The 11,253-nt window shown below is 39.9% G+C and overlaps 1 protein-coding gene across 2 annotated transcripts; it reads left to right on the top strand.

Annotated features, from left to right (window-relative positions):
- The first annotated feature begins 303 nt into the window (after positions 1–303).
- On the top strand, positions 304–7,746 carry LOC103946582 (autophagy-related protein 18f). Of its 2 annotated transcripts, none has more exons than XM_048564138.1 (8): positions 304–1,205; positions 3,704–4,168; positions 4,255–4,686; positions 4,946–5,173; positions 5,278–6,093; positions 6,203–6,369; positions 6,525–6,893; positions 7,564–7,746. In XM_048564138.1, the coding sequence occupies exons 1-7, from the start codon at positions 927–929 to the stop codon at positions 6,889–6,891; spliced, it is 2,754 nt and encodes a 917-aa protein (XP_048420095.1). In that variant the 5' UTR covers positions 304–926; the 3' UTR covers positions 6,892–6,893; positions 7,564–7,746. The 2 variants fall into 2 exon arrangements, with proteins under 2 accessions (XP_048420095.1, XP_048420094.1); XM_048564137.1 differs by having other exon boundaries at positions 305–1,205; positions 7,498–7,746.
- The last annotated feature ends 3,507 nt before the right edge of the window (positions 7,747–11,253 follow it).

Here is an 11,253-nt window from a genome sequence, read left to right as displayed (position 1 = left end):
TTTTTTTTTATTTTTTTTATAAGAAACATCGTCTATGTACTTTTTGCAGGAAGTACTTAAAGTATTTTTTCAAGATTTACTCGAATTTTTATTAAAAATTGATTTAAAATACATCTTCACCAAAACACTTCCACTCATTTTAAAAACTTTCAAATGAAGGGGGGCTGACTTGTAGAGGAGGTTGCAGTTGTTTTGGTTCAACTAAAACCTAACTTTGAAATGCCTTGCATGGATAGAGTCGTAAACGAATAGTCTCTTATTTTTATTATTTTATTTCCGAAAACAATGTAAAACAAAACAAAAAAAATACACACAAAAAAACATTGCCATTATCCGATCTCTTTTTCTCTCTACACCTTTCTCTCTCCTCAGACCTCCCACGGTTTTCTGGCGATTTCTTGGCGGATTTCCCTTCAAAAACCCTAAAATCCCTCCTTTAATCCTCTGTACAAATTCTTTCCATTTCAATTCCACCCATTCTTTTCTTATCTTTTTTTCAAATTTCAAATTAGAAAAGCCCGTAATTTTTTTATTTTTTCATTGTAGGAGTATAAGGAACCCCTCATTCTTCAGCAAAATTGTACATTTTTCCCATTTTTATTGTTATTTTTTTCAAATTTCAGCTTCTGGGTATTGAAGATAAAGTCCGTTCGGGGCTCTTTGTTTGTATTTGAAAGCTGTTACATAAGAGTTTCTTTGTCTTTTTATTGAGGAGACGACGTGGAATCAGAGGCGAAGGCCCTGTGTCTGGGTGTTTCCAATTTGGTTTGATTTGGGGTTTTATAATTTTGAGTTTTTGTGAAAATTTGGATGCCTTTTGGTGTAAGGAGGAGATGGGGACACTTGGGACCTAAAGCTTGTGAATTTGGGGCTGTTTCTTATTTGGGTTTTGCCTCATAAGTTCAAAGGGAAACAGCTCTGGGGTTATGATTAAGGCAGTTTTTGAAGAATCATCGGTTTTCGTGATCTGGGTATTGACTAGTTTGATCTCTCTGGTGCTGGGGATGAGGAATGATGACGGTCAGAAGCAGCAGCAGGGTGGTGTTCCTCGCCCCGCTCGGTCCAACAGCTTCATTCCCAACTCTTTTCGGGCCATTTCGAGCTACTTGAGGATCGTTTCGTCCGGTGCTTCCACCGTTGCGAGGTCCGCAGCTTCGGTGGCTTCCTCGATTGTGGAGAGGGATGATGATACCAACATTGATCAGGTATGAGTTGCTGAATCTTTGGTTTCTTAATTTGAAATTATAGGACTCCGGTTGAAAATTAGTTCAGAAGTGTAGAATTCAGTTCATTTGTTGTGTATATGTACAAGTATATGTTCATATGATGGTGTAATCTACTTTAGATGTTGCTACCTTTTGTGGATAGATAAATTAAACTTATTATGAAAATCTGGGAATAAAGTCTGGATTTAGTGTAAATTGGTTATTTTATTTTTATGAATACAAACTTTGAAATGCAGATTGAACTTGAAATAATATGTGCAGTACTTAAGTTGCCAAAATTGTTAGCTGTGAATACTTAGTTTCAATAGGTTGCATCTGAAGTTTTGAGCCTGAAAGAGAATGCAAAATAGGTTTGTGAATGATGAAAATTGTTTATGGAGTTGATGATTATTTCCTCAAATAATCAAAGGGATGAAAATTGTTTAAGAATGCTTGATTTGGAAGCTGATTGAATTAGGACGGTATTAATGTTTATACTAGTTGTGGAGCAGTTGCAATTCATTGGGAGGGTGATTGTAGTGGTCGAGGTTGTTCGGCATGCATTGCAAGATTTGATTCTTGTTGGCGCAATTTTTTTAAGGGTTTGTCGTTTTCATGTCGGGATACTGGATAACCTAGTAGATTATTTTGTAAATGTATCACAAGATTTGATTCTTGTTGACGCAATATTTTTAATGAATATTGTCGTTTTGGTGTTGGCATACTGGATAATCTAGTAGATTGTTTTGTAAAAATAGGATTCACACATATTCAAGATAGTGGCAGTTTGGGTTCATAGGTAGTTCAGATGCGGTGTTCGCAACAAGCTAATGTGATTTGTCGCTTGTTTAATGTCGGATAGCATAGGTGTGTTAGTCTGTTCAGTTGCGTAATGAGGCTCTACACGTGTATGTTTTGATATACATGTGCCTTATGGGAGGTATGGTGGGTACCTTTTGTCGGATTTGTGCTACATATTCCACGTGTTTGATTTCAAATGACATTAATTTTCTATTTGTTTAAGCTCTTTTCTTTGCAATTAATTATATTAATTTGGAAATATTTGGTTAAATTATTGAGCTTTGATTGCATCACTTCAATTAGATCATGTTTTCCATCCTGGTTGTGACAAAAGTTTGTGAATCTGGTCAGATGTAAAGGAAATTTTGTTGAGTAAGTCTGTTACAAGTGCACATCCTAATTTCGAGATTCAATAGAAAAACATTTAGTGAAGCATTTTTGTTCAATGCATGGAGTGTGGGATTGTGTGACTTAAGTGGTGTTAGATTATAGTTGTCATGGAGTTTTTTAAAAGATATTTTGCAACTAGCAATAATGTTTAGTGATTGGTGTAGTGGAATTCATGATAAGTATAATTAATATTATTTTATTGTAAACTAGATTTCATAATTCAATTGACGTAGCGGCTAATTATTTCAGTAGAAATGGAAATGCATCTGAAGTGATCATTCCTTTAAAGTAACATTGATCAGGAAAATGTCATTTTAAGGTAGTGATAATTGCAGCCAAACAGAGCCTCTATTTATCTTTTTGACGTAAATGATTTGTTTACAAAAATTAAGCCTTTCTGATCAGTATACATTTTATGATTTTTTTTTTTTTTTGGAAACATTATGATGAAGATGACATGCATATTTTTTACAAGGTGTAATAGTGATTCACTGATGGAGGAGTTTTGAACATTATACTTATATCTACTGTATTGAATCCAGAAAACATTATACTAACGGGTTTTTGCTCGTTATTTTTGTGCAATGCTACTCTGGAAACAACAAAGCAGTTGCATAATGAAAATATTTGATGCAAATTTCAGTGCCTTTTTTAGCGTTTGACACCCAATTTAATAGTTATTTCACATCAAACATGCCTGTGCACTAGAACTTGGAAGGAGCAATTGAGGTGCATTTGTTGTTAAGAAGTTTTGTGATTCTAGCGTCTATATAACAATTTAGAAAGTTTAATGTTTGTATAAAATAAATGAACAAAACATGAATCTCTGAATGGAGGTATGTAATTGATTGGAAATTTTAGCTTTTTGTTTATATGTTAGAAGTGGTAAAATGATATTTTGTTGGCACTTTAACCATTACATGTTTCCCATTCAACAGGGATACACATGATCATATTTTTTATTCTTGAATTCGATGTTACTCCATCAAGGTCTTTCTTTCTCTTTCAACATTTTTTCCGCCAAGGGTTATTTAAAAAGAAAATTATATAAGGCCTAAGAGTTGGTGTTAATTGTGCACTTTCAGGTTGATGACTCTTTATCTTGTTTTCTATAAATTTTTTCCATTTGTTTTAAACTTGGTTTTGTTACATTTTTCCTGTATTTGATTTTTTCATTGAACATTAGGATACTACATTCTTTCTTATGTTGATATGGGCATGACTTTAAGATGTACTTTTCCCATCTAGAGTCTTCAAAGTAGTAGAGAATGGAGTTGACTTTTCATATATCTTTTGAATAAATAAAGGTGAACTGGGCTGGCTTTGACAAGTTAGAAGGTGAGGGGAATGACACTCATCAAGTTCTCCTTCTGGGCTACCGTTCTGGATTCCAGGTTTGGGATGTTGAAGAAGCAGATAATGTCCGGGACCTGGTTTCCAGATACGATGGTCCTGCCTCATTCATGAAAATGCTACCTAAACCAATAGCATCAAAGAGATCAGAAGACAAGTTTGAAGAAAGCCGTCCATTGATGGTAGTTTGTGCCGATGGGTCCATTTCTGTGGGTAATATCATACAGGATGGCACTGCCACTCCTCACAATGGTGTTACTGCATACAGCCATGACACAGCGAACAGCAGTTTTGTGCCTACTGTTGTTCGGTTTTATTCTTTGAAATCTCAATCTTATGTTCATGTTCTAAAGTTCAGATCAGTTGTTTATTCAGTAAAGTGCAGTTCTCGAGTTGTTGCTATTTCTCTAGCAGCTCAGGTAGATACCTGTTTATGTAACGTTTCTCCATTATTTCTTATCTTCTGCTTAACCGGTATTTGAGTATCTAGTCTTGTGTATTGCAGATTCACTGTTTTGATTCCATGACATTGGAGAGAGAATATACCATTCTTACCAATCCGATAGTTACGGGATTCCCTGGTTCTGGAGGTATAGGTTGTGGACCTCTTGCATTAGGCAATAGATGGCTGGCTTATAGTGGAAGTCCTGTTGCTGTATCTAATTCTGGGCGTGTCAGTCCACAGCATCTGGAACCTTCTGCAAGTTTTTCTGGTTTTCCTTCAAATGGAAGCCTGGTTGCTCACTATGCAAAAGAGTCAAGCAAGCAACTAGCTGCTGGGATTGTAACCCTGGGAGACATGGGATATAAGAAGCTGTCCCGGTACTGCTCTGAGCTTATACCTGATAGTAATACTTCTCTTCAATCAGCGAATCCTGTCTGGAAAGTTAATGGTACTGTCAATGGCCAGTCCACAGACACTGATAATATTGGAATGGTATGGTACATATTGTTGACCTCAATTCTGTTTTCACTTGTAGTTGTAAGTTCACTTTTTCTTTTTTAGACTTTGACTGGAGTTCGTATATTTAGTGAGTTACCTTTCTAACTTTGCATGAGTAAATGCATGCGCATGCTTTGTTATATTGTATTTTTTTTTACCAAATCAAGTTTGTTATAAGGGTAAGTGATACTGTTCTGATCCTTTCATGCGTTATTTAGGTCCCCTGTGCTTATCATGTTCTTTGGTTTGTCAGGTAATTGTCAGAGATATTGTCAGTAAGGCTGTTATTGCCCAGTTCAGGGCGCACACGAGTCCTATTTCTGCATTATGCTTTGATCCTAGTGGCACCCTTTTAGTGACTGCATCAACTCAGGGGCATAACATCAATGTTTTTAAGATAATGCCTGGAAGCTTTTCTTCAACTGATGGTGGTGCATCATATGTACATCTTTACAGGCTCCAACGTGGATTAACAAATGCAGTAGGAGCCATTCTCATGTTTCAGAATTCCTTGTTGGGTATGCCATTTGTTTCAACAATCACGTGTTTGATATTAATTTCCTCTTTTTCATTTTTCAATTCCAGATTATACAGGACATCAGTTTTAGTGATGACAGCAACTGGATCATGGTTAGTTCCTCTAGGGGAACAAGCCATCTGTTTGCTATAAATCCTTGGGGAGGATTAGTAAATCTCCCAACTGCTGATGCTGGTTTTACCACCAAAAGTACAGGATTGGGAGTTACTAGATCGTCAGTTCGTTGGCCAGGTTTGCAAACACTTAATCAGAGAAGCCTTTGCTCAGCTGGTCCCCCAGTTACACTTTCTGTTGTTGGTAGAATAAGAAATGGAAATAATAGTTGGAGAGGCACTGTAAGTGGTGCTGCAGCTGCTGCAACAGGCAAGATGACTACCCTTTCTGGGGCAGTTGCTTCTTCATTCCACAATTGCAAGGGCAATGCTCATTATGTGGATCGCAACTCTTCGAAGGCTAAGTACCACCTCTTGGTTTTTTCTCCTTCTGGTTCCATGATACAATACGCATTGCGAATATCAAACGATCTAGATTCGACAGCTGTGGCTGGATTGAACACTCCTTATGAGTCGGGCCTGGAGGATGATGCAAGATTAGTAGTTGAAGCTATCCAGAAGTGGAATATATGTCAAAAGCAAAACCGAAGGGAGCGTGAGGATACTTCTGACATATATGGTGAGAATGGAAATTTTGACAACAATAAGATATATCGCGAAGGGAAGAAGAAGGGAAACACCATTTACCCTGAAGCTTGCAGTACTGTTACAAAAGCAAAGATCAGCCCTGAGGAAAAACATCAGTTGTATATTTCAGAAGCTGAACTGCAGATGCATGAAGCTCAAAGTCCAGTGTGGGCAAAACCTGAGGTATTTTGGGAGTTGGAAAATGCAAAATTGTGGTTATGCTTTCTTTTCATAAAAATTCTGTGTTTGTGATGTTCGACATGCTCTTTGCTTTTGTAAAATTGTTTGCCAGCTATACTTTCAGTCGATAATAGTGGAAGGTGTCAAAATGGATGATGAAACTGCTTCAGTAGGGGAAATTGAGATCGAGAGAATTCCAACTCACATGATTGAAGCAAGATCAAAGCATTTGGTCCCAGTTTTTGAATATCTTCAAACTCCCATATTTCACCAAACAAGGTGAGCTGAGGTTCTATGCATCCATTTATTATCAGCCCCTGGTCATGTCCTTGTTGCTTATGATCACATGCTCTCTCCATATATTATGTATGCTTCATCATGTACAACATACTGCTAATAATAATGTGTATGAATTACCGTCTTTTCTTATGCAGGGTTGCTTCTGTAGATAGCAATTTTAGTGGGCAACTTTCGCATCAGAGGTCTGGTGTATCTGAAAATAGCGGGCTTTCGTGCAGAAACAGTTCAAGCTCGCTTGACACCATGACTGAAAGTGGTGCTGGAGTGGCACAACTTGCTAATGGGATTGAAGAAACTGGACGGGGTGGTTCTCAGACGCCCATAGAAAGAAAGGGCTTTGTAAATAACAATGACAGCCCGAAGACAGAGACTCAGCTTGAGACTGTAAATAATAGAGAGAGCAGCTTAAACTTGGAGGCCCAACTTAAGTTTGTAAATAATGACATAGAAGGCCTGGGATTGGGGAATCTGTTTGGAGACAAAGGCGATGAGTTTGATTAGAGGTATGTTCCAATTACTGTTGTAGATTTGTTTGTTGAATATATTAGTAAGATTACTGAGTTCAGGATGATGATTTAGCCTGGGTGATCTTCTGCAAATGTCTTCATTGAATGAAGCGAGAATGATATAGTCAGTGAGGTGTCGTAATTTGAAATTAACGACCTGTTTACAAGCATGATATTCTAGGCATGACATTCATTCTCTCCCACTTGGTATTCTGTTTTTTTTATTCCTTCTTAAATTTCAAATCTTCTACGAAAATGGTTTACATATATTCTCAGTGCGTCACAAATTCTCCTGCTCAAAGGAAAAAACTATCCATCACGGTTTGTCATATCCTTAAACACACTGCACACTTTGTACATAAGGCGAGCGAGGCACTTGCCTACTTATGTACGCAGGCATTTACCGTGGCAATGCTGAGCTGTTGAATTACTGTTGGCTTTTGTAAAAATGAAATGTTTAACAAGCAAATTATATGCAGAGAAGCATGATTTTCACTCTTTCCCTTGCAACTTCTCACTTTTCTCCTTAGTCTATGGGTTTTTCATCGGTACCTTTCTGTGTGCTATTTTTCAGTCTGTCTTTGTTTTCTTTTGTTTTCAGGTGTGCAGATTTTCTTTACTTGTACTGGGAGATTAACACTGTTTATATAATGGGGGTGGCCTGCAGAGAAGCATGAGCAACAGGGGCTTTTTACCGATGCTGAATTGTGGATACTCTGTTGCGGTTTCATCTTATGTTGACGTTGTAAATAAGTGATGGTATGAATATATATTTCCATAATCAGTCATAATTTGTAAATAACAGCGTTAAGTTGGTATGTTCATTTCAATCTTGCCTTTTATTCGGCTAGTTTTACACTTTCCTACAGCTATTATTCTTGCTTGTTCTACTTGTGGTTTGCACTTGCAGGGCCCAATTTGTTAACTTAGGACAACAAACTGGGACTCAAAGCCTAACCAATCCCTTCCAATCCAATCCTATCCCTAACGTCAAATTCCATCTAGCTCACCAAACGAGTCCTTGGGACATTGGTCTGGCCAGCTAGGGCTTGTGAGGTTTTCAAAGAGGCCAGGACCAACCCTGTATCCTCAAATGGTTTGGAAGGTTGTCAAGTCCTTGATAGGGGATCACTTAAAGTAAAAGCTTTGAAGAATGCTTAGTACAACCTTTGTTAACTTCCAAGATTTCTCTAAGGAAAACCGTTGTGGCTGGCCGCTCCTTGGAAATTCTCTCGCCTGAACAAGAGAATGTGCCCTACTCATGCGGAGTTGGGAGTGTGCAAAAGATGTAGTGGTACGTGCCCCGAATTTCAGAGGGCTCCTAAAATTTTTCATCCTCCTATATATGACATGTGAGTATAAATATATCGTTAAAAGAAATTGGAGATAATTCAATTATTAAGAGTGGAAGGTTGATTTCAATTAAATTTGAATATTGACGGTTGAATTTTATATTAATATATCGTTAAAAAAATGTTAAAATTTGTATGAATATATTGCTAAAAAAATTATAATTTTTCAAACAAGGAGAGCTTTTTTATTAAATTCGCACAATGCCTTCGAAATGTTAGAGACAACCATGATGTAGGATTAGGAGCTTGTGCTTTTGTAAACGAAATAAAACCAACTTGTGATCGAGACAGTATTATTTTCAAGTGCTACGCCTGCCTAGTGTCACGGGATGACTCTTTAAGCCTTCCGCCCGTGCGGCACTTAGACTTGAATCCCTCGATGAACAAGCTAAGTAAGCCTTCGAAGCCTCGCTTCCCCGGATTGAATCACTAAGAAAGCTAAGATAGCTTGGAGAATGCTAAGATCACTTAGAAGATGGGAGAAAGGAAGCTTTGTATTGAAACTTAGGAGAGCTTTACAATTGCTTACGACTCTTGGATGCTTTGGCCAAATGGCCTTGCCTCCTATTTATAGGCCTAAGTCACCTCCTCAATGGAGGGTTCTAGAATTCCCTACTTACATCCAAAAATATCTAGTATAGTTCTAGATACATCTTGCCTAATCTAGATTATTCTAGGTGAGGCTTGAATATGTACACTTGTGTGGATTCTTCCGGAATGCCCTAGATTATCTTGAATGCTCCACCATGTTCTTGATTTCTCCGGGATGTTCCGGAAGCTTCCATGAAGACAAGGCTTCATGGGCTTAGATATATGATGTCTTGGGCCTTTTCTTTGTTTGTAACATACGGCCCGTGACATCCTCCCCCACTTAAGCCGTCGACGTCCTCGTCGACTCTTGCCTCTCGAACGTATCAATCAAGTCCTTATATTGCCATAAGGATGTCTCCTTCTCCCATGACGCTTCGGAGTATGGTAGCCCCTTCCATTTGACAAAGTACTCCACATGCTTTGGTTGTCTTGGTCGTACCACGACACGCTTGGCTTCAATGCTCTCCACTTCTTTGTCAAATGCCTCTGTCATCAAAGGGGGTGCTCGATGAGACTCACCTCGGCTTGGTTCCTCATTGTCTGCATGATAAGGCTTCAAGTTGCTCACATGGAACACCGGGTGAAACTTGAGACGGGGTGGGAGTTCCACGACATAAGCGGCCTTGCCAACCTTCTTGATGATAGGGAATGGTCCCTCATATTTCCGCAACAAGCTCTTGTGCAAGCCACGAGTACTCTTGTGCTGAGACGCGTTAAGCTTCACAAAGACTTGGTCGCCGGTTTGGAACTCCACATTCCTTCGTTTACGATCCGCCCATTTCTTCATCTTCTTTGAAGCCTTCTCCAGGTGAGCTCGAGCAAGTTCGTGGGCTAATTGCCACTCCTTAGCGGTTTTGAACGCGGCTGGACTATTCCCCGTATAGCCAGTCGCGACCGTGTTCGGGGTCAAGGGTTGTTGCCCTATAGCCAACTCGAACGGACTTTTCCCCGTCGACTCCGAACGTTGCAAGTTATAAGAGAATTGGGCAACATCAAGTAGCTTAGCCCAATCTCGTTGATTGGCACTAACATAGTGCCGCAAGTAAGTCTCCAACAATGCATTGACCCGCTCCGTTTGTCCATCAGTTTGGGGATGAAAAGCGGTGGAGAAGTCTAATTTTGAGCCAAGTAGCTTGAAGAGCTCCTTCCAAAATCTACCCGTGAAGCGAGCATCTCGATCACTGACTATGCTCCTCGGAACTCCCCAATACTTCACCACGTGCTTTAGAAACAAGCGTGCAGCTACTTCGGCTGTGCACTCCACGGGTGCAGGTATGAAAGTGGCATACTTGGTGAATCTATCGACCACGACGAAGATAGATCCACATCCATCAGACTTGGGCAAATGTGTGATGAAATCCATGGTTAAACACTCCCATGGTCTTGATGGGGTGGGAAGTGGCTCCAACAGACCTCCCGGTTGCCTTTGCTCCACTTTGTCTTGTTGGCACACAAGACAAGTCTTCACGTATGAATCTACGTCGTCCCGCATTTGTGGCCAATAATAAGCATCGCTCACCAAGGCCAACGTGCGGTGAGTGCCAGGATGTCCGGCCCACATTGAGTCGTGGCATTCCTTCAGGATTTCTTTTCTTAAGCTACCCCACTTTGGGACGTAGATTCGCTTGCCCTTGGTGTACAGCAAGCCGTCCTCAAGCCAAAACCTTCTTGTCTTCCCATCCTTGACAAACTCCACAATGTTTTTGGCTTGGACGTCATGGGATAACCCTTCTCGGACACGGCCCAGGAGAGGGCTTTGCGGCTTGAGTACCGTAGCCATTAACTCTGCTCGCCTACTTAGAGCATCGGCCACCACGTTCTCCTTTCCTTGCTTGTACTCTAGCTTGTAATCAAACTCTGCTAAGAACTCTTGCCACCTTGCTTGCTTAGGTGTGAGCTTTTGTTGGGTTTGAAAGTAGCTAGTGGCAACGTTGTCCGTCTTGATAATGAATGGAGTACCAAGCAAGTAATGCCTCCAAACTCTAAGGCAATGGACGATGGCGGTCATCTCCCTTTCATGGGTTGTGTACCTCCTCTCGGCGTCGTTTAGCTTGCGACTTTCATAGGCTATCGGATGTCCTTCTTGCATCAACACTCCTCCTATAGCAAAGTCGGAAGCATCAGTGTGCAACTCGAATGGCTTACTAAGGTCGGGCAACCTTAGTACCGGCTCCTCCATTAAGGCCTTCTTCAACCTCTCAAAGGCCTCTTGACACCGATCCGTCCATTCCCATGCCTTGTTCTTCTTAAGAAGGTCTGTTAAGGGTGCCGCTATAGCTGAATACCCTCTTATGAATCTCCGATAGTAGTTGGCTAGCCCCAGAAAGGATCGTAGTGTGGGTACTTTGGTCGGCGGTTCCCACTCTTGAATGGCCTTGATCTTGCCCTTTTCCATCATAAGTTTCCCTTCCTTT

Source organism: the organism of the source record quoted next, unplaced genomic scaffold (genome assembly GCF_019419815.1).
Source record: "Pyrus x bretschneideri cultivar Hongxiangsu unplaced genomic scaffold, Pyrus_bretschneideri_v1 Contig38, whole genome shotgun sequence".
Lineage (NCBI taxonomy): Eukaryota > Viridiplantae > Streptophyta > Magnoliopsida > Rosales > Rosaceae > Pyrus > Pyrus x bretschneideri.
This window is presented reverse-complemented; position numbering and strand designations above follow the sequence as displayed.